This window comes from Gobio gobio (assembly GCF_949357685.1).
Source record: "Gobio gobio genome assembly, chromosome: 16".
Taxonomy (NCBI): domain Eukaryota; kingdom Metazoa; phylum Chordata; class Actinopteri; order Cypriniformes; family Gobionidae; genus Gobio; species Gobio gobio.
In genome coordinates this window covers 3658318-3682998 of record NC_137109.1, presented here as the reverse complement: position 1 = coordinate 3682998, position 24681 = coordinate 3658318, and the positions used below count along the sequence as shown (strand labels likewise).

The 24681-nt window shown below is 42.4% G+C and overlaps 1 protein-coding gene across 1 annotated transcript; it reads right to left on the bottom strand.

Annotated features, from left to right (window-relative positions):
• Positions 1–756: 756 nt before the first annotated feature.
• immt (inner membrane protein, mitochondrial (mitofilin)) lies at positions 757–24333 on the bottom strand. Its single transcript, XM_079838938.1, has 14 exons — positions 24120–24333; positions 20508–20572; positions 20239–20425; positions 20026–20158; positions 16324–16428; positions 15857–15970; positions 15643–15776; positions 13764–13867; positions 11898–12033; positions 11099–11228; positions 8520–8743; positions 5206–5337; positions 3333–3462; positions 757–1780 (listed from the first exon to the last, which is right to left on the bottom strand). Exons 1-14 carry the CDS (start codon positions 24159–24161, stop codon positions 1173–1175), a joined length of 2244 nt encoding a protein of 747 aa, XP_079695064.1. The 5' UTR covers positions 24162–24333; the 3' UTR covers positions 757–1172.
• Positions 24334–24681: the final 348 nt, after the last annotated feature.

Sequence of the window (24681 nt, the reverse complement as noted above, 5' to 3'; positions counted from 1 at the left end):
TGCAGCTTCAAAGGGCTTTAAACGACACCAGATGATGAATAAGGGTCTGATCTAGACAAACCATCAGTTTCTGAGAGAAACCCAGCAGTATTTATGCTATTATTTTACCTCTTATCAGACGAACATGATCATCTCTGAGCTCCGCCATAACTTCCGCTAAGTGAGGTCAAAATACGACCGTGATCATAGATGTATCAATCATAGATGCCTCATTCTACTGATCTGTGCAAGCGCTAATGAGGCATCTATGATTGATACATCTATGATCACGGTCGTATTTTGACCTCACTTAGCGGAAGTTATGGCGGAGCTCAGAGATGATCATGTTCGTCTGATAAGAGGTAAAATAATAGCATAAATACTGCTGGGTTTCTCTCAGAAACTGATGGTTTGTCTAGATCAGACCCTTATTCATCATCTGGTGTCGTTTAAAGCTGCACTGAAACTGTCATTTGAACCGTTTGGAGCCCATTGAAGTCCATTATATGGAGAACAATCCTGGAATGTTTTCATCAAAAACCTTCATTTCTATTCGTTTTCATCAAAAACCTTAATTACTTTTCTTAATTTCTTTGGGACTGCAGAAAGACATGGACATCTTAAATGACATGGGGGTGAGTAAATTATCAGCAAAAGTTGATTTAAAAGTGAACTAATCCTTTAAGGAGCTAATAATGAAAAATGTGTCCAAATGTACACAGACCTAACTGTGCATGATGGGAAAAGGCAATAGATGACGTGTTAAATCAGACATTTCATCCTTCAATAACAGCCTCATTTATTCAATCTTCACTCAAACCGTTCTCAATCTGAACTCACACATGAAATAACGGAGATGGCGTTCTCGTCAACATCATGATTTATTGATCTCCAGTACCGAGTGAGAGAACACAGGCTGGGTTAATGAACAACCAGTGAATATAAAGCGTTACATGTGTCCCATCAGTGGTTCTGCCCCGCCCCGCCGAACACACGTCTGATCCGAAACAGTGAGATGTGCGGCATATACATGAGGAGCGCCAACAAACCCCGCTCTGGAGGGTGGGCCACTTAACAATTGTTTTAAGGGCAGAAGTGCTTCGGGCAGGCTAACACGCAAACTATAAATTAATGAGCGGAGGGTTCCGTTAACAGCGGGCTCGTAATTTACATAATCTCCAGAGTGGGTGTGGCTAAGGGGCTTGTGTGGTGCCCAACCCTGCGGCGTTAGCATACGCCGAGAGCAGGCTAATCACCTGCTTGGTTTCTAAAGTGAGCCGGGCTTCTTTGAGCCAGTCCTGTGCCACGCGCTGAGCCTCGCCGCGGAGCTGGTTGATGAACTTAGCGGCTAGCTCCAGATCGCCGCGCTCAATGCTATACGTAGCGTAGGCTAGCAGCTTGAACGTGTCGAGGTCGTCGGCTGCTAGCTTAGCGGGCGGCACCTCTTGCTCCCGCTCGAACAGAAGGACGGACTGCAGGTAGGACAGGAAGTACTGGTAAAGGCTGTTGCGGGTCTCGTCCACGAGTGCCACGCGGCGGGCGAGCCGGCGGATGTGGTAAAAGCGGGCGCGCAGAGAAGCCTCGCTGTAGATGCCTCGGCTGAGAGACTCCTCTGGGATGGCGGTGGCCAGGGCCTGGGCGAACTCGTTCTCCGCACAGCTCTCCTTGATGCCGCGCACAGCGCCCTCCAGAGGCTCGGTGGGGGAATCGGCCCCGGATGACCTCAGCGTGTGGTTCAGGGCCTCCACCGAGAGCCACAGCTGGTGAGCCTTACGGGCCTCCTCCTCAGCGGTCACATGACCTTGGAGACAGAAGGGAAAACATCAAACGGAAGGTCAAACGGAAGATGAGCCTCTAGGCGTTTCTCTATGTCTGTCGAAGGGCTGTTCCAATGTCGAGGATCCTCGGAATTTCAACCAAGGTCTGAGTCCTTCATTCGAAAATATGCCATATACAGGAAAGGATGCTTACGAGTAGACTTCGCGCACTCAAATCACCCACAATCCTATGCGCGCAGCTTTGCTATCTTGTTCAAAAAATACAAAATATCGGACGTTGGCGGAGTCGGAGCGTTAACGGGGCAATATGCTTTCAAGTGTAAGCATTTACGTTACCAAACATTAGTTATAACCGTAGTAAATATAAGTAAAGTTTAACGTTTAAATGCCAGTACAAATTACAACCGTATACAAATGACGTTATTGACGGCTAACGGACCTTCACTGACGTAATGAGGCTGACGCGCACTTGCTAGCCTGTTCCATTTACCTGTTCTCCGAATGTTTAAAGGGTTAGTTCACCCAAAAATGTAAATTGTGTCATTAATGACTGAGCCTCATGTGGTTGGACACCCGTCAGACCTCCGTTCATCTTCAGACACAAATGAAGATATTTTAGTGTAAAGCTGATGCTCTGAAAGGCCTCCATTGGCTCAACTTTACACTCTCAAGACCCTTAAAAGACACTAAAGACTAAAGTTACAAAGTCCATCTCACTACAGCGGCTCTACAATAACTTTATGAAGACGAGAATAGTTTTTGTGCGCAAAAAACCCTAAATAACGACTTATATAGTGATGACGATTTCAAAACACGGCATCATGAAGCTTTGAAGCGTTATGAATCAGTGAGTCGATTCAGCGGTTCAGAGCGTTATGAATCAGTGAGTCGATTCAGCAGTTCAGAGCGTTATGAATCAGTGAGTCGATTCAGAGCTTTATGAATCAGTGAGTCGATTCATGATTTGGATCGCGTGTCAAACCGCCAAACTGCTGAAATTTGGCGATTCAAACTGCTGAATCGACTCACTGATTCATAAAGCTCTGAATCGACTCACTGATTCATAACGCTCTGAACTGCTGAATCGACTCACTGATTCATAACGCTCTGAACCGCTGAATCGACTCACTGATTCATAACGCTCCGAAGCTTCATGAGGCCGTGTTTTGAAATCGTCATCACTATATAAGTCGTTATTTAGGGTTTTTTTGCGCACAAAAACTATTCTGGTCTTCATAAAGTTATTGTAGAGCCGCTGTAGTGAGATGGACTTTGTAACTTTAGTCTTTAGTGTCTTTTAAAGGTCTTGAGAGTGTAAAGTTGAGCCAATGGAAGCCTTTCAGAGCATCAGATTTACACTAAAATATCTTCATTTGTGTCTGAAGATGAACGGAGGTCTGACGGGTGTCCAACCACATGAGGGTGAGTCATTAATGACAGAATTTACATTTTTGGGTGAACTAACCCTTTAAGAGGAGCCTCGCCTAGCCTCTGGAGGAAGTGTCTTGGAAGGACTAGTCCTGCTAGGAAGGATCCTTGACATTGAGAAACGTCTGCTGTATGTGTGTGGCTTACTGTCGATGGCCTCCTCGATGCCCTTCAGGCGGGCGTATGCTGCGTTCATGTCCAGGGTGAAGGTGTCCAGCTGTTCTTGGGTCTGTCTGCGGTAATGCGTCTCCTGCTCCATCATCTTACTGCTCAGGACCTGCGGACACAACAACACTGCTTGAAGCGGCAATCCACCTGTCACTCAAGCGGCAATCCACCTGTCACTCAAGCGGCAATCCACCTGTCACTCAAGCGGCAATCCACCTGTCACTCAAGCGGCAATCCACCTGTCACTCAAGCGGCAATCCACCTGTCGCGGCAATCCACCTGTCACTCAAGCGGCAATCCACCTGTCACTCAAGCGGCAATCCACCTGTCACTCAAGCGGCCATGCCCTGAACCCTCTGGGGCTCTTCGATTATGGGTTGCATTGGTTGTCTTCTCAGTCATAAGTGACCGGACACCTAAAAATGTAACTTCCTCCACCCCAGTAAAACCAATGCAATTTATTTTTCTTCAATAATATTTTTGTTTTTAATTTTGTATTTTGAGATGTTTTAATGGTATTTTTTTATATTTATGCAATAATTATGGTATATATATTTTTTTATTATTGCAGTATTTCAGGTTAAAATAGAGACTAGGCCTTCAAAATATTTTTTTGAAGGCAGATTAGCGCCTCTTTTGGAATTATTTAAGAAATCCTGCAACCATGTGTGTAACCACTAGAGGTCTCTATGGAGAATTCACTAGTTCTCTTTTGAACACATTTAATGATTTTTTGTTGTTGTTGATGGATTTGAATATATATTTAAAAAATCTCAAAGACTATTTTTTATAAAGTTTTAGATTTTTGTTTTTTGTTAGAAATATAGATTTTTTTTCTGTGAATTTGTGTGTTTTTGCTGATTTCCCATTCGTTTCCTATGGTTGGTCATTTATGACAGAAGACAATGAACGCTACTTTTTTTTTAACGACCAATTAGCATGCTCGAATCATGACCCCAATTTTTTTGTGTGCTTACACAGTAATGCTAGAAAAGTCACCAAGTTTCATATAATTCCGATGAAGCTGTGATTTAAAAAAATTCTAAATGTGGTTCATAGGTTCAGTTTTTCATAGGTGTGTGTGTGTGTGTGTGTGTGTGTGTATGTGTGTCAATATCACACTCTTGATGTTTTAGAGTGTCACCCCTTCACTGCGGTGTACTTTTTTAGGCATTGTGGCCGATTTGTAGATTGTACACACAAATATTCTGAGAATTTTTGTGTTTTTGCTGATTTCCCATTCATTTCCTATGGTCGGAAGACAATGAACGCTACTTTTTTTAAAACAACCAATTAGCATGCTCGAATCATGACCCCAATTTTTGTGTGTTTACATACCCAATGCTAGAAAAGTCACCAAGTTTCATATCATTCCAATGAAGCTGTGATTCTTAACATTTCAAAACAGAAAGTGTGTGTGTGAGAAGTGCGTAAGAGCAGCAGAGGGTTATTCTGTGTGTAGGGTTATTCTGTGTGTAGGGTTATTCTGTGTGTAGGGTTATTCTGTGTGTAGGGTTATTCTGTGTGTGTAGGGTTATTCTGTGTGTAGGGTTATTCTGTGTGTAGGGTTATTCTGTGTGTAGGGTTATTCTGTGTGTAGGGTTATTCTGTGTGTAGGGTTATTCTGTGTGTAGGGTTATTCTGTGTGTAGGGTTATTCTGTGTGTAGGGTTATTCTGTGTGTGTAGGGTTATTCTGTGTGTAGGGTTATTCTGTGTGTAGGGTTATTCTGTGTGTGTAGGGTTATTCTGTGTGTAGGGTTATTCTGTGTGTAGGGTTATTCTGTGTGTAGGGTTATTCTGTGTGTAGGGTTATTCTGTGTGTAGGGTTATTCTGTGTGTAGGGTTCTGTACCTCCTGGGCCTCCTCGCGCAGCTCCTGCTCCTGGACCTTCAGCACATCCCTCAGGTGATCAGTGTGAGCCGCAGCCTGACGCCTCAGCTGAGTCCGCATCTCAGCCTCCATCACCTCACGCACCTCCTGGACCTGACACACACACACACACACACACACGTTCAGAACGCTCCGGCGCTGACTAGCAGGGTTCCCACTCTTTCATGAACACCAAATTCAAGGACTTTTTAAAGCACCTTTTATTTTAAATCAAGCACAATAAATGCGATAAAGGTGTGTGTGTTACTGCCAATATATCAAACATCTACTGCACCTGTGTCTATCATTAATGCAGTAACGCTAAAGCATATACTGACAACTAAAATACAATATCCAATGAGGAAAAATGTCCAATTTTACAAAATCCAATGAGGAAAGAGGCTGGTGTACAAGAGCGAGCGAGTTTAACGAGATGCGCAGTTTGCAGCTCTTATTCCTGCTTTTAACATTTATTTCACACTAGTTTGTTTTCTTTTTTATAAATCATTACTTAATTAAAACATCCAAATATAGAGATAATAATGTACATGAATTTTCCAATTAAATGAAAAGATAAGTTCATTGTTAGGCATAAAAAACATGCAAAATTATTTATTAAATCACCTGTACAAGTACCTTTTTAAAAATCAATTTGAAGGCTTTTAAGACCTGCACATATTTTATATTTAACAGATATAACTGCTGCCGTAATAACGGCCCATTTCAAATGTTTACGTGCTTTTCTTCTTTTTATTTTTTGAGCGGTGATGAAATATTGCTCTTGTGAAATACTTGCCAGCAGTTCAGTAATGAAAGTCTAGATCTTTAAAATGCATCCAAATTACAGCAAAGCGCAGCCGTACGGTGGCTCTGCAGGGGTCAAAAAGGATATAAACAGTGAATTTTGAAGAGATCTCATCTTGAAAACTCAGAGATGGATTCGGACGGCAATTAAATGTCCACACGACCTTGGTGTTTGTCTAAAAACAGTAGGTAATTCGGCCGGGGATTTTTATGCGGACGGTGGGAGAAAAACACTGACATTCTGGATTCGGACGGCAATAAAATCCCAGACTAGCCCCTGACAATGATGACAATACCTCACGACCCCACGAGAAACTATTACCATCCGAATAGGGCTTTAGACAGTAGATGGCGCTTCTGGAACAGCAGAAATATATTGAGATATCTTCCTCTCGTAATGATGTTTAGTTCTGGCTTTGGCTGCGCATGAAGGCCAGTGTTTGTAATAGCACACGCTACTCTAACACAATGCAGTTCATGCTTAATTCAAGCACTTTCAAGGACCTGTGTTTGTTTTCAAGTACTTTCCAGGCCTTGAATCCATGTGTCTGAAATTCAAGCACTTTCTAGAAGCGTGGGAACCCTGCGACTAGGGTTGGTACCGTTCACATTTTAACACCATTTTTCGGTACTTTTAAGATGTTTACATAAATAACTGGAGCAGAACCTGTAAGTAATTTATAGAAGTGTTCTTGACCTTATGCCAGAGCTGCCCTGCTCTCGGTCTGCCATTGTCTGGGATGTTTGATTACTGTAATATTTACTAGTAAATAGTAGGCTACTAGCTACTTAATTTAATTCATATTAACTTATTTTTTCTTCTTAATTTCATTTCTATGAAAAATTTCCCACAAATTATGTGTTATGTATTTTCTGGTAATCAAGTGAAGACATAAAACATTCATTTAATTTATCTTTTAATTTAATTAAGCTTTTTTTTGTCAAACAAAGCTGCACAACTGAGCTTTATATGGTTAAAATTAAAACATGAAGATTTTTTTTTTTTTTTAACTTAAAAAAATAAAGTTTTGATCATTTATTATTATTACATTAGTGTAAGTATTATTACATTGAGAATTATCTAAATTCTACTGTTCAACAGTAATTTATTTGTCAAGTTAGCTGAAGTTTTATTTTGACGGGTTGCCGTGAGTTTGAGTTTCTGTGTTTATGATATGAAGGTAGTTTTTCTCAAATGAGACGGTGAAATGCTCATAAAGTGGCTCGTGCGTTCATGTCCTCATATGAGAAGCAGAGATGGAAACATGCAACCGTCTCGCGCGAGTGTGTGTGAGTGTGAGTGTGTGAGGCAAACCCATAGGCTGTAAAGCGCACATCTATGGCATTCATTCGCACAGAGACACGCATGATTCGTATTTAAATGTTCTTTCCGCGGTTTAATATTCACAGACACTGGTCTATATCACCAGATGCGTTCTCAGGTACCGACATCTGGTATCGATTGATTTAATGTGAATCAGTACTCGGTAGCAGTGTTGGGGAAAGTTACTTTGAAAAGTAATGCATTAAAATATTGCGTTACTTCCTTAAAAAGTAACTAATTGAGTTACTTAGTTACTTTTTAAGAAAAGTAATGCGTTACGTTACTTTTGCGTTACTTTTTCTCACCTGGGCTGGGCTTGTTTTTGTTTATAACAAAAAAGTGATATTTTTGTGGAACGGTAAAGACCTCTTCATACCAAAATGTAAATAATGCGCCCCATGCTGAGGTGAAGATGCAGATTCCCTCATGAACACTAGAGGGCGCAGCTCTGGATAATGGAGAAGAGGACGCAGGAGAGAAACGTTTTACCAATAAAAACAAAAAATCTAGTAATTTTCATCATCAAAGCTCAGCAGCAAGACATTGGTCAATTAAATATAAAGGTTTTTATGCATAAAAATAGTTGTTTTATTTAACATTTAATTATTGGAGGTTTGCATAGTACAGCGTACAGAATCTTTATTGTGCAAGTGAGATAAATAACTGCTCACATTTAGTCTAGAACTACAATAACCATCATGTTCACACACACACACACACACACACACACACCTCTGCACTAACGCTCAACATGGGGGCAGGAGAGCTGTCAGTCAAATTAATGTGAAAAAGTAACTCCGATATTTTGTTGTAAATGTGAAAAGTAATCCGTTACTTTTCTAGTTACTTGGAAAAAGTAATATTGTTACGCAACTCAAGTTACTTGTAATGCGTTTCCCCAACACTGGTCGGTAGTACCGACGTAATTCGGTAGGTGCCCTTTAAAGTGCCGAGTTCGGTACCCAACCCTAGCGCTGCCGCACAGGTGTATCTGACCTTCTTCTCACACACACACACACACACACACACACACACACACACACACACACACACACACACACACACACACACACACACACACACACACACACACACACACACACACACACACACACACACACACACACACACACACACACACACACACACACACACACACGTATCTGACCTTCTTCTCCTGCTGCAGCCTCATGTCCTCATGGCTGTGCTCCAGCGCTGACAGCACCGCCCTCTCCTGGGCCTTCTGGTCCTCCAGCTTCTGCTGCTCCAGGGCCGTCTCGATGTGGATCTGCTCCCGCACGCGCTGCTCTGCTAGCTCGCGGTTCAGCTGGTCGATGCGCCGGTGCGCGTGCGCAATCAGAGAGTTCAGGTCATCCGCACTCAGCTTTCCCGCTGACAAACACACAGAGCAGGGGTTGGGGTTTACATTCACACACACACACACACACACACACACAGAGCAGGGGTTGGGGTTTACATTCACACACACACACACACACACACACACACACACACACACACACACACACACACACACACACACACACACACACACACACACACACACACACACACACACACACACACACACAGAGCAGGGGTTGGGGTTTACATTCACACACACACACACACACACACACACACACACACACACACACACACACACACACACAGAGCAGGGGTTGGGGTTTACATTCACACACACACACACACACACACACACAGAGCAGGGGTTGGGTTTACATTCACACACACACACACAGAGCAGGGGTTGGGTTTACATTCACACACACACACACACAGAGCAGGGGTTGGGGTTTACATTCACACACACACACACACACACAGAGCAGGGGTTGGGTTTACATTCACACACACACACACACACAGAGCAGGGGTTGGGGTTTACATTCACACACACACACACACACACACACACAGAGCAGGGGTTGGGGTTTACATTCACACACACACACACACACACACAGAGCAGGGGTTGGGTTTACATTCACACACACACACACACAGAGCAGGGGTTGGTGTTTACATTCACACACACACACACACACACACACACAGAGCAGGGGTTGGGTTTACATTCACACACACACACACAGAGCAGGGGTTGGGTTTACATTCACACACACACACACACAGAGCAGGGGTTGGGTTTACATTCACACACACACACACACACACACACAGAGCAGGGGTTGGGGTTCACATTCACACACTGACAGCAGAGGAGCGGACGCCACCCTCAGGGGAACTTCAACTGCACAACTGAAAACTGGCCTGACATCTGTTGATTGAAGTGCGTTTATGCTAACTTTCATTACAATAATCTCACACACACACTCTCTCTCTCTCTCTCTCTCTCACACACACACACACGTTTGTTTTTGTGAAATGTGAGGACATTCCATAGGCGTAACGGTTTTTATACCGTACAAACCGTATTTTCTATCCCCTTACACTGACCCTAAACCTACCCATCACACACACACACACACACACACACACACACACACACACACACACACACACACACACACACACACACACACACACACACACACACACACACACACACACACACACACACAGCCCCTGCCCCTAAACCTACCCATCACACACACACACACACACACACACACACACACACACACACACTGCCCCTAAACCTACCCATCACACACACACACACACACACACACACACACACACACACACACACACACACACACACACACACACACACACACACACACACACACACAGCCCCTGCCCCTAAACCTACCCATCACACACACACACACACACACACACACACACACAGCCCCTACCCCTAAACCTACCCATCACACACACACACACACACACACACACAGCCCCTGCCCCTAAACCTACCCATCACACACACACACACACACACACACACACACACACACACACACACAGCCCCTGCCCCTAAACCTACCCATCACACACACACACACACACACACACACACACACACACACACACACACACACACACACAGCCCCTGCCCCTAAACCTAGCCCTCACAGGAGACTGCTCAGTTCACTTTCTGTGAAAAAAAACCTCATTCTGTGATTTATAAGCATTTTGAAAAGTGAGGACATGGGGAACGTCCTCATATTTCACATTTCAGCCTCTTTTTGTAATACCCATGACCTTATACACATTTGTGTCCTGATATTTCACAAAAACATGCACACACTCTCTCTCTCACACACACTCTCTCTCTCACACACACACACACACACACTCTCTCACACACACACACACACACACTCTCTCACACACACACACACACACACACACTCTCTCTCTCTCACACACACACACACTCACTCTCTCTCACACACACACACACACACACACACACACACACACACACACTCTCTCTCTCTCACACACACACACACACACACTCTCACACACACTCTGGTGTTAAGATGTGTTTGGTGGATCGGATCACGAGTGGACAGGGAGACACATCTCCGTTCACAGCTGGTGTTTAATCGTCTCTTCTTCCAGCACATCTGACCACATGAGCATCTGCACTACGACAGCAATGCCTTTAACTGCCTCTGGAAGTGGACAAGCCTTTCAGAGCCGCTCACACCTGTAGAGCCGTCCACTTGAGATCCCATCAAAACCAGGATCATAGGTGTGTGTGTGTGTGTGTGTGTGTGTGTGTGTGTGTGTGAGAGGTCTTACAGAGTCCCTTCCAGTTGGCCTGGATTTCAGGTGTGATGTTGGCGAGCTCCTGCTGGAACTGAGCTTTGGCTTCATTCACCAGCTCACTGTACTGAGACACCACCTTCGCCTCGGACTGAGCAGTCTCCACCTGCACAAGACACACACACACACTGAGTTACACACTCCACAAGACACACACACACTGAGTTACACACTCCACAAGACACACACACACTGAGTTACACACTCCACAAGACACACACACACTGAGTTACACACTCCACAAGACACACACACACTGAGTTACACACTCCACAAGACACACACACACTGAGTTACACACTCCACAAGACACACACACACTGAGTTACACACTCCACAAGACACACACTGAGTTACACACTCCACAAGACACACACACACTGAGTTACACACTCCACAAGACACACACTGAGTTACACACTCCACAAGACACACACACACTGAGTTACACACTCCACAAGACACACACACACTGAGTTACACACTCCACAAGACACACACACACTGAGTTACACACTCCACAAGACACACACACACACACACTGAGTTACACACTCCACAAGACACACACTGAGTTACACACTCCACAAGACACACACTGAGTTACACACTCCACAAGACACACACTGAGTTACACACTCCACAAGACACACACACACTGAGTTACACACTGATGTGTCTGTGAGTGTAAAGCTAAGGGATTACAGGCTCAGATCTCATGTATCCTGCGGTGTTTCTGTAAAGCACATTAGTGGAGTCAGATGAAGATGCTTACCCTAGTCACCACTTTGTCCAGATCCACAATCATGCTGTGCAGATTCTCCTCCGCCGCCAGGATCTGGGCTCGCGCCGCCTCAATCTTGGCTTGCTTTGCGCTGTTGATCACTTCACGAAGCTTTTCAAGCTGTCCTCTAATCATACACAAAACAAAAATAAACCAAACACACACGATTAAGCCCTTCTGTGTGTGTTACAACCAGGGCTCTGAACCGGTTCAAGGAACGAAAACGAAAACCGGAAACAAACGAAATTTTAAGAGGAACAAAAACGGAAACTAAATCAAAATCAATTTGAATCGTTCTGAACAGAAACGTAAATTTGACCATTAACCGGTTAATAACGTTATTTTATCGTTCTCTTTAATATTGTAATTTGGCAGTGACCAATCATGAATAGAGTAGCTACAGCATGTGACGTGACGGATCAAGCGTGAGTGAAATGTCATCTGTGAATCTACCGGTAACGCAAGTCAGTGTGAGCGCATTTACACGCCTCAAGTACATTTCTCTCCCCGCTGAGGTCATCAATGAAAGCTCACAATCGTAACAAAAAAAGATCGACAATCTTTTCGATTGTCACTTCGATTGAGTGACCAGTGTTAATTTTGACAGCAAATTTTTATTTAAATCTTATGAGTTTAGTTCAATTGTAATACATTAAGCATTTAAGCGTTACATAACCGACTGTCACTTGAACCGACATTGACATCATTTTGTTTTTGACATTAAAAATACACGAAAGAGCTCAATTCACTTTTTTGTTTGTTTTTTAAAAACATCTATATAGTTTTTATAACTTTGTATTTCTGTTTTAGTCAGTAGGCCATATCAGGTTAAGCTAAAGCTTCAAATAAGTTTTTTTTTTTTTTTTTTAGTTAACATTTATTTAATTTCAAGTAATGAAGATTGTTTTAATGGTTTTAGTGAACTATTATAACCCTGATACTTTATTGAATATGTGTCAAATACTGGTCTTTCCTCCTGACTATGAATTCAATTTCATTCCCATTTAATTCAGTTTATTGTGTAACCAAAAGCGAATATATAATGCGTGACTTTTAATTATAAACAAGCTGGAAATACACCGGGACTCTTATTTTGAAATGTCTGCTCCTCTATTGCAGTTGCAGGAGCTCATTCAAGTTCAGGAGATCAAATCTGCATTGTTACAACCGTCTAAAACACATTACTATATAAACATGGTAAAGTGAACACTGTCATTATTCATCAGCATTAGTTGATAAACACTGGTCTGGCATAAATGTGTGTTATTGATTGAGCCGCTCTGGAGCTGGATTGGGGATGAGCCGTGTTTTCCAGAGGTTAGATCAGCATCTGTGACTCAGATCATCAGTTCTGACCCCATCTCTGCCCTAATCCTCCCTCACTAACATTTCTCTCGCTTTTATTTGTTGACGGAAATCACAGTTGATTTTCCTCATAGTTTTTGTTATCCAACACTAGTTTTTATTTAGTTATCGTCTCGTTTTCGTCAGTGAAAAAAGGTTGTTGACGAAAACTATGACGAAAATTATTCGTCAACGAAATTAACCCTGCGAGTGAGCGATGCTTGGCTAGGTTTGATGCTTCTTCATCAGTTTTATCAGCAGAGTAAAGCCAGATTTGACGTCTACTCCTCTCTTTTTTCATTAGTTTTGTGCGTGTTGAGTGAGATTCAACTGCTGTATTTATTTTGTTCTGTTGCCACATTTGCCGGTTTAGCGTCAGTTTGGCTAGCGCAGAACAGCAGTATATACCGAAATGAGCAAAATAATGTTATCGTACCGTTTGAAATGAAATATACACCGGTATTCTCCCAGCACCAGTACCGCACATCCCTAGTGTAATGCAGCAGAACTCACTTGGCTTTGAGCAGGGCGTCTCCAGCCTCCTCCACCGCTCTGGTCCTGTCGCTCAGAGCCTCGTTCAGAGCTTTCCACTGGGCCGACTTCTCATCTGGAGGACTCTGAACACACACACACACACACACACACACACACACACACACACACACACACACACGTGTTAAGACCAGAAGAAAACAGCTCGTCTCAGCCTCAGATGTCACCAGAGGTGGACAAAGAACACAACTCCATTACTCGAGTGAAAGTAAAAGTACTACTGGTCAAATATTACTCCATTACAAGTGAAAGTTGTTAAAAACAATTAAGTAAAAGTACAGAAGTACTTGTAAGCCAGTCAGTGATGCTCCATACGACTACCTTGAACTAATTTAAATACTTAAAAGTTACAAAACTCTTTCATCATGCTTTTTCAGATTCGTCCATATGTCTATGCTTCTCTTTCTCCCAGACATTTATATTTTGCACAAAAAAAAACTTTTAAAGAAGAAAAAAAATCATCCACTGACTTGCAAAGCTGCCACAGAAATGACTTTTGACTTCGAGGACCTTGATAGAAATGTAGTGGAGTAAAAAGTACGATATTTGTCTTTCAAATGTAGTGAAGTTAAAGTAAAAGTTTCCCGAAAAAATAATACTTCAGTAAAGTAGATACTCAAAAAGTGTACTTAAAGGGTTAGTTCACCCAAAAATGTAAATTGTGTCATTAATGACTGAGCCTCATGTGGTTGGACACCCGTCAGACCTCCGTTCATCTTCAGACACAAATGAAGATATTTTAGTGTAAATCTGATGCTCTGAAAGGCCTCCATTGGCTCAACTTTACACTCTCAAGACCCTTAAAAGACACTAAAGACTAAAGTTACAAAGTCCATCTCACTACAGCGGCTCTACAATAACTTTATGAAAACGAGAATAGTTTTTGTGCGCAAAAAAACCCTAAATAACGACTTACATAGTGATGACCGATTTCAAAATAATGCATCATGAAGCTTTGAAGCGTTATGAATCAGTGAGTCGATTCAGCGGTTCAGAGCGTTATGAATCAGTGAGTCGATTCAGCGGTTCAGAGTGTTATGAATCAGTGAGTCGATTCAGCGGTTCAGAGCGTTATGAATCAGTGAGTCGATTCAGCGGTTCAGAGCGTTATGAATCAGTGAGTCGATTCAGCGGTTCAGAGCGTTATGAATCAGTGAGTCGATTCAGAGGTTCAGAGCGTTATGAATCAGTGAGTCGATTCAGCGGTTCAGAGCGTTATGAATCAGTGAGTCGATTCAGCGGTTCAGAGCATTATGAATCAGTGAGTCGATTCAGCGGTTCAGAGCGTTATGAATCAGTGAGTCGATTCAGCAGTTTGGATCGCCAAATTTTAGCAGTTTGGCGGTTTGACACGCGATCCGAATCATGATTCATGATGCTTCATGAGGCCGTGTTTTGAAATCGTCATCACTATATAAGTCGTTATTTAGGGTTTTTATGCGCACAAAAACTATTCTCGTCTTCATAAAGTTATTGTAGAGCCGCTGTAGTGAGATGGACTTTGTAACTTTAGTCTTTAGTGTCTTTTAAGGGTCTTGAGAGTGTAAAGGTGAGCCAATGGAGGCCTTTCAGAGCATCAGATTTACACTAAAATATCTTCATTTGTGTCTGAAGATGAACGGAGGACTGACGGGTGTCCAACCACATGAGGCTCAGTCATTAATGACACAATTTACATTTTTGGGTGAACTAACCCTTTAAGTACAGTAGTCAAGTAAATGTACTTCGTTACTGTCCACCTCTGGACGTCACACACACACACACACACTCGAGCTGACTGAAACACTTTGACTTTTACAGATTGATCTGCTCTGCTGTGATTGGTGGCCTGTGTGTTCACCTGTGAGTCCATGGCTTCTTTGAGCTTGTCTGTGTGTGCAGTGATGGAGGAGAGAGCTGCCTCCTGGGCTTCGATGGCCTGCAGGGTGATCTTAGCGGAGCTGCCCAGAGAGTCCTCCAGTCCAGCGGTCAGAGCTTCAACACAACACACGCTTCTTTCACAAACAGGAAAACATCGCCTCAGCTGTAAAATGGCGGATGTGTGTGAGACTCACCGGTCAGGGCATCCTGCTCCGCTCTATCCTGCTGCGCCAGTCGAGCGGTCACTTCCTCCGCCGGCCTCTCCATCAGCGCCGGCTCATGAGGAGCACACTCCTTACACTCTTCAGCTACACACACACACACACACTCGTTAGCGCCAGGAGACATACAATCATGATGTACAACTGGGTGATGTGAAATAATGAAAATAAATCTTCACTGGCTGCATGCACACACATTTCCAGATGATCCGTTCTCATCATTCAAGCATATTTGGCACAGAGCATTAAAAAGAGCACACACACACACACACACACACACGTGTGTTAGTGATGGGGAAAGAACACGGTGTTAGTAAAGAACTGAAGAAACACAACAGAAGACGTGAGTCACATGACACCGTGAGGATGGGCGGAGCGGGATGGTGAAGGAGTTTGAGAACATGCAGACCCGCAGGACGTGCGGATGACCCGGTGCTGACCTGCCGTGGTGATGCCCGCGGGCCTCTCGTCACTCGTGCCCGGCGCGGGCACAGATGGCACATCGCTGATGGCCGAAATAATGTGAGCGGCCTCTGCTGAGGCTTCTGCAACAACAGTAGGACTCCATGAGAGAGAGCACAGACGGGGCAGCAGATCCTTTATCATCATGTGCTCGTGCAGGTTCAGGATATGATCAGACATTCAGCTGATGTGTGTGTGTGTGTGTGTGTGTGTGTGTGTGTGTGCTTTAACCCTCTGGGGTTCTTCATTTATGGGTCACACTCAGGACCTTCGGGTCAAAAATGACCCCCATAGGAAATGAATGGGAAATTGGCAAAAATATGAAAATACAGAGTTTTTTTGTGCATACAATCTACAAATCAGCCAGAATGCAGAAAAAAAGGACTCAACAGTGAAGATCTCTAAAACATCAAGAGTGCAAAACAGACAAAACTCACACACAAACACACAATTAGCTTTTGGAATGGCACACGTTCATTTGTGTGTGCGTGTGTTTTTGTGTGTATAAGTGTGTGTGTGAGTTTTTTTGTCTGTTTTGCACTCTTGATGTTTTAGAGATCTTCACTGTTTGAGTCATTTTTTCTGCATTCTGGCTGATTTGTAGATTGTAGGCATAAAAAAAACTCTGTATTTTCATATTTTTGCCAATTTCCCATTCATTTCCTATGGGGGTCATTTTTGACCTGAAGAACCCCAGAGGGTTAACACGCAAACCACCCACCCTGCATCCCAATATGCACACTTCCCTACTATATAGTAGAAAAGCAGTAGGTGAATTGAGCAGTATGTCCTAATTCCTGACTATAATGGCATCCTGATATGGTTTGGATAACGGTGTTCTTGGGAAAGTGATGTTCCTGATGAAACTGCTCAGTCTTGGTGAAGTCAAGCACATGCTGTCATTCTGGAAACCTTTCACTAGTGATGCACCGAAATGAAAATTCTGGGCCGAAACAGAAACTTTAGGATGCACTTGGCCGAAAACCGAAACCAAAAATGGCTTATCTATATCTTATATATATATATATATATATATATATTGCGTGAATTTAATGGATCTAAAATACCAATAGAATAATCAAACTTTTATTAAGTTACATAACAAAACCTAAAATATTTTTAACAATAAATATAAATAATAATATCAAATAGGCCTAATATTATTCTTCAAGTTTTATGTTCCATCAAATAAAATAGTTTTTTTTTTAAAGATCCACAATTATCTGAATAACTGCACATAAAAATCCCAGAATGGTTGTCATTAAGAGCATGAGAAGCTGCAGTGAATCTCTCACTGTCTGTCACTGTTCTCCGGGAAAAATGGCATTTGGGGGGTAAAATGTGTGTTTTTTGGCAGGGTTGCCTGCTAAAATGCGCATTCCTGGGTCTAAATATCACTTAATTATCGAAACCGATAATGCCATTTTCGGCGGCCGAAATTTCGGTGCACCCCTACCTTTCACCTACTAAACTTTTATGAGGGTCATTAGTACATGCCATGATCATTAAAATAATCTACTATATACAGATCCGTGAATCACATTTGGTGGGCAAACTCCAGGAGTTTTGAAAAGGACCCACGGTTTAGCCTGAGAGGGAGAAAGATCAGATTTCACTCGTGTTGGAGTTGGTCGTGTGAATCCGCGGAGCACCGGAAAGCTGTTGGGTTGAGATAGGGCTGTGTGATAATATAATTCATGATCATTTAATTCTGTTTTAATGATGTGTGATCTGACATTGAGTAGGTCCCTCACACCTATAGAGCACACTAGGGCTGTAATCAACCAAAGAAAATATTGGTCGACTGAAGTCCTGAAATTTTCGACTAAAATGACGTTAGGAAAAAAAAACGTTAAATGAATAAGCTGCGCACTGTGCGCAGTACTTGGTAGCCTTGTTGTCTGCCTAAATTAATTATAAATAAACATAAACTAGTAGGCTATTTGCAGAATATTAAATCATTTTTGAGCTGATTATTTTGGACTGAAGTGAGTCTGACACACGAGTCTGTCGGCTCTGACAGCGTCGCATCACCTGCGCAATATCATAGTAAAATATTTTCGGAAGTCATAGGCAATGTGTTGTCAACTAGATATCATCACAAGAACTTTTGAGGAATATGCAACATAATTGTTTTTGTCATATGTATTATAATAACTGACAGACAGTATAATTTCAGCCGCTCTGTGCAGCTCAAACATATGGAGATCAGCTCAACTCAGCGGCTGAGACACGAATAGACTATTAACTTAAAGCTTTTACTCTTAAACACAAAAGGCACGTCCACTTTAATAAAAAAGGAATATTTATTAAACAAGCCAGATCAAGAGCAGAAAAAACGCTCACAATTAAATAAATAATATATAAGAAAACTAGCCTTCTTCAATCTGTCTCTCTTCTCCAGTGGGTTGGGCTAATCCAAAAGTGGAAACAATGGGGGTGTTCTGAAGACAGACTGATACCTGTGAAACAGCTGCTCTCAAAACACCCCCATTAGCAATTACTGCTCTCCACCTGATTAAATGAATGCGGCGCCGCAAAACTGATGAAATGAACGAGGCAAAATTAATTAAATGAACGCGGCAAAAAAAACGACCAATCAGAATTTTGGTCGAGCCAGAACGTATCGACTAATAATCGACTGGGAGATTACAGCCATAGAGCACACACACACACACACACACACACACACACTGAGAAATGTAGTCCAGTAGGTTACACTAGTGCACTTGAGCATTTAGTGTGCACACTTACACTGCGTGATTTACTCTATTAAATACATTCATAAAGCCTCAATATTCAAGATCAGGTCAGAAGCACCTCCGTCTTTATATTTATATCATTTAATATAGTTCATCAAGATCACCCGCAGAGTGCCTTTATTCTCCAGATATCAGCACGATTACAAATGGATTGACTTTTGTATAAAATCAAAGTTAAAATCACGCGAGTTATATTATTTCACCAATAAAAATCGTTCCAATCAAAGCCACAGGACAGTTTGAGTCTCTGAGCGACACACGGCGGTGTTTCATCACTGAATGAACGAATCGGTTGAGTGAATGATTCAATGACTCGCTCATTAAGAGAGTCAAATGCTTTGTTCCTGAATGAATCAGCCGTTTGAATTAATCGGTTGAATCTCAATGACTCGCTCATGAACAGTGACTCTCTGCCTCCTCCTGGTGGTTTAATTTCACATGTAAAGTGTGTTTTGAATCGTTTCCTTCAGAGTGTGTGTGTGTGTGTGTGTGTGTGTGTGTGTGTGTGTGTGTGTGTGTGTGTGTGTGTGTGTGTGTGTGTGTGTGTGTGTGTGTGTGTGTGAGTGTGTGTGAGTGTGTGTGTGTGTGTGTGTGTGTGTGTGTGTGTGTGTGTGTGTGTGTGTGTGATTGCGTGTGTGTGTGTGTGAGTGTGATTGCGTGTGTGTGTGTGTGTGTGTGTGAGTGAGAGAGTGTGTGTGAGAGTGTGTGTGTGTGTGTGTGTGTGTGTGTGAGAGTGTGTGTGTGTGAGTGAGAGTGTGTGTGTGTGTGTGTGTGTGTGTGTGTGTGTGAGAGTGTGTGTGTGTGTGTGTGTGTGTGTGTGTGTGTGTGTGAGAGTGTGTGTGAGTGTGTGTGTGTGTGTGAGTGTGTGTGATTGCGTGTGTGAGTGTGTGTGTGATTGCGTGTGTGAGTGCGGCTGACCCTGGATCGTCTGTATGGGTGGAGCTTCCTCTACCACAGGGGCTGGATCTGACTTCTTGGCTTTAGCTTTGGGCTGCTTGGACTCCTTCAATGCTTCTGACACTGAGGAGATCTGCAGGGGTTCCATCTTTCCCTATTAAAGACAAACCTCAAAGCATTAGTTCATCACTGACCGTCTCTGGCCTGAGAGCTGAAAGTGGAAGCGACTCTTACCGGCCTCTTGGGTGGAGGGATGGGTGGAGGCGGCCCGAGCACCATCTCAAACACCTGATCAGAGTAAGGAACGCTCTTCTCCACATTGGCACGGAACTTCGGGTCCCAGTTGGCGTAAAGGACCGTCCCTCCGACTCCGCCCCCGACCGTCAGCAGACTGGCGGCCACTATTTTCCCAGCAGAAGATCTGTGGGACACGAAGCCGGACTTTAGTCACACTTATGGACCAGTTCTCTGAATGAGCTTGTGTGTTTAGGGTTTGGTGTTACCCAGAGCCTCCAGCTGTGGTGTATCTGCGGCAGGGCTGAAGCGGACGGCCCGACACTTTCCCACACTGCAGAGAAACACACACACACACACACACACACACACACACACACACACACATCATCTCACATCATACACTACAGTATTCAATATAGGAGCAACAGCACAACCACCGTTTTACTTCAGTTCATAAAAACAGCCGCTCGTTTCTGATTTAAATGCTGTTCACTTCAGAAGAATTAGGCATATCTGAATTTAAAAGAGCGCCCTATCCACATCTAATTTTACAGAAAACACTCTTTATTTTAACACAATGGTGGAATATTGCATATATTATATTGTATTTATTCACAATTTTATGATAAACATATTTAAAAAGTAGTGCTGGGAATCGATTAATTTTTTTATACTAATTAATCGCATTTTTTCTGTAATTAATCGCGATTAATCGCAAGTTTTTAATATTGTAATAATTTCAGTTGCTCTCCAAATTAATGTATAAACAATTTAAAGACAGCATATTTTAAATATGTGTTGTATTGTCATATTTTTATGAATGAAGGCCAGTATCACTGATGTCTCTATGAAACATTAATGACGTTACAGTATAACTGAAAGCTCCCAATTTCAACATTTATTAGGCTTTTAAAAAAACAACTTTTAATTTAAGTGAACTTAAAACAATCTTTACATAACACCATTATAATAAATGTTATTTTTACCCATGGCCTTCCCTGTTAGACATATACAGAAATGTAACAGTTATCAACACCTTTCTTAACTGCATAAATAATAAATGAAATCTAGATTAATCATCATTAAAGCTACACTTTCCTCAGTTCCCGTTGTTCTGTGATGAACATTAATGACATCATCATCAGTGCTACTGTCACTTTAAGATCAGCCGCTGCCGAACATGAGGCGGATCTGACCCGCATCTCATCTCCTCACAACTCTTTAAGTTCATTTAAGACGTTATTTAACTCATTTAAGACCCTAATATGAGAATCCTCAACATTCTCTGTGTTGTTGTTATTGTTTGTTCAAGAGCAAAAGAGAACTCGATGTGAGCAGGAGACTGACGTGTGTGTGTGTGCGTGTGTGTGTGTGTGTGTGTGTCAGAGTGTCCCTCGATTAGCTGACATGAGACGCAGCCACACACACAGGACACTGACACACACACACACACACACACACACACACACACACACACACACACACAGGACATTGACACACACATACACAGACAGGACATTGACACACACACACACACACACACACACACACACACACACAGACAGGACATTGACACACACACACACACACACACACACACACACACACACACACACAGACAGGACATTGACACACACACAAACACACACACACACACACACACACAGGACATTGACATCCAGCGCGTTCTCTTGTGTCTTGTCGCGCTTCGAAGCATTTACATGTATAAGAGCGTGATCATAATGTAACGCTCGGCAAAAATGGATATAAAAACGGACGCTCCATTATTTGCGTTAAATATTTTTTATGCGTTAAGCGGAAAAAATTAATCGGCCGCGTTAACGCGTTAATTTGCCAAAAAAAAGTTATTGAGATTAATCTGTGCAAACTATCTAATAACTCCAGCTCATCTGCACTGATTGAAATCGAAAAGAAGGCTCCGCCTCCTCAAATTTGTAAAGGGAAATCTCGGGCTCTGATTGGTCTTGAAGCATGATCGACGTGTCTATAGACAGCGGAGACACTCCGCTTTTGTGACGGAGGACGCAATACGTGATGACGTCATCAAAAATCGCAGCTAACAAAGACGATCAAAACCAGTGCTGCGCAATATATCGAAATTATCGAAATATCGCAAATGTACATATCGCAATATGCATATCACAAGGGTGCGCAATATCTGAGTGATTTTAATAGGCTACTTCAACATTGTGCAAAGTGTATGTTTTAGGTCGACACATATATCAGAGAATAGACTGAGCACACGACTGTTACTTATGTGACTTAATTGACGTTAAAAAGAGTTATTAAACGCAATAACTTGCGAAAAACAACTCCTTGCAGTCTCGCGCTGTCTGACACACACACCGAAGCCGTTCTTTTTTTCGTGTCTTGTTACAAACTCGAACAGTCAAATACCCACACAGTTGCGTCAAAATGGCCGTCTTGATGAGTATTGAGGTAACAGTCGGTTATGCTTTAAGTGAAAGATATCAGAAATAGATTTTACACACTTAAAGCAATATCGTATCGCATATCGAATATCGAATTTTCCTTCAATATCGCACAGCCCCAATCAAAACTAAGGATAATAAGAGTATTTGCCTGCGTCACATGTTTTGATCTGGACATCGGTGACATATTACAGTGTCGTTTGGCCATACTTGGTCTCATTTTGAAGAAAACAAACTAAGGAACGAGCCGATATAGCGTTTGAGGCTAGTAGCTCCACAAGGAGGAAGTGATCCGAACAGGAATATGACTCATGTGTTCGCTTGTTCAAAGGAGTCATTTCCATCTTCGTGATTCTTTTGATAATAACGTTACTGTAAAGTGTTGGATTGGTGAAATACACTGCACAGTGATATTATTGAGGGTGAGAGCTTTCATTTGATATATGACTTGGTGAGTTTGTGTGTATAAATATTAAATGTAATATTATTTTATTTTCTCAAGGGGGGGGGGTCAAATTCAGATCTTATTATCTTTTTCTATGTAACATAAATGCAAAAGTGATTGGGTTATCAAGAAAGCTGAGGTTCTAATCTTTCAAACGATACATGTTTGTGAATTTTAAAGGTAGATGGACACTAAAAACAATAAATCATCATTGTGTGTCTCAGACATTCAGTAAAACGCATTAAACACCAATGAATGAAAGGACAGCTGACACTAAACACTAGTTTCTATTTCTTCAATGGTTGAAAGTTTATTTATTAAAGCAGTTGCTTTCCATTGCATCGATTATTCATTAATCTCATTTACATAAAAGCGTCACGCAAGCGTTTGTGAGGGAAACTTTCTGAACTTTTAACGGACAAGGTCACGTCCTTCTATTGGACAAAACCAGAAAACAGTTCATGGACTGTACGGAGATTATAACCATGATTAAAATCTTCCAAGTGAACATGATGACAGTAAAATACTGTTGTAAATAAAGGCGAATACATGTAAACTAAAGATTTCAGGCAGCTGTTGGCTAGCTGGGTGACAGAAAATATGAATCATACAAAGCCCGCCCATATTTACACCAGTGTACATGCTAGATGTTCTATTGGTGGAGGGAGGCGTCACTCACTGAATCGTGAGATTCCATTGGTTCGACGGATCTGCCTGTCATATTGTAAACGCCTCTTTCGACCTCACGTTACGTCGTTGACGTCCAACGGCGTTCTATACCGGTGCGCCACCTAAACGGCAAATAACTAACCTCTCAACTAGTGAAATCATCAACTCATTAAGACGTTTAGTTTGATATACTCGCTGGTTGATTAAATAAGCACCCAAGGGGTTACTATTATACATAATTGAACGCGTGAGAGCCGTCGGGCCTCGCTGTGGGTCACTGAATGACCGCTCGCGCTGGATAATAAACTCACCCGCGCCGCTGCACGCGCCCCTGTCCAACACACGCGCAGCATGATTCCGAGTCCCGGACTGAAGATCAGAAATATGCCACCGGTTTCAGCAAAACATTATAGATGTGATCAACCTCGACAGCAACTTCGCCCCAGCACACACACTGTAGATTAGCTCCAGCACTGCTGCGCGTAGTGACAGAGCAGCGCATGCGCAGTAGGCACGCCCAACGTCAACGTGCGTCACGAGTTCACAGAAAATAAATATTCAGGATATTCAAAACGATTTCATTCGCTCTCATTCAATGAAACTCGTTCTTCCTTCAGATAAATACACGATTTTTATGCGAATATAATATAGAAAGCATGGAGCTTCCGTTTCGAGCGACCGCTGAGGTAATTTAATGTACACTTATACAGTGTAATTATACATTTAAGTTCTGAGTAATATTAATTAACTACATGTACTTAGGATTAGGGTTCGCTGCGTGTAATTAGAGTTATTACTACGGTAACTACATGTAACGTGTAACGCACACGGTAAAATAGCGTTACTAAAGGTATTTGCTTTCATTTTTCGGTG

Coding starts and splice junctions, on each gene's coding strand:
- immt (XM_079838938.1), bottom strand. CDS start 24,161: ATGCTGCGCGTGTGTTGGACAGGGGCGCGTGCAGCGGCGCGG. Junction 15,777..15,856: donor GGAGCAGGATGCCCTGACCG/GTGAGTCTCACA, acceptor GTTGTGTTGAAG/CTCTGACCGCTGGACTGGAG. Junction 5,338..8,519: donor GGCTGCAGCAGGAGAAGAAG/GTCAGATACGTG, acceptor TGTGTGTGTCAG/GTCCAGGAGGTGCGTGAGGT.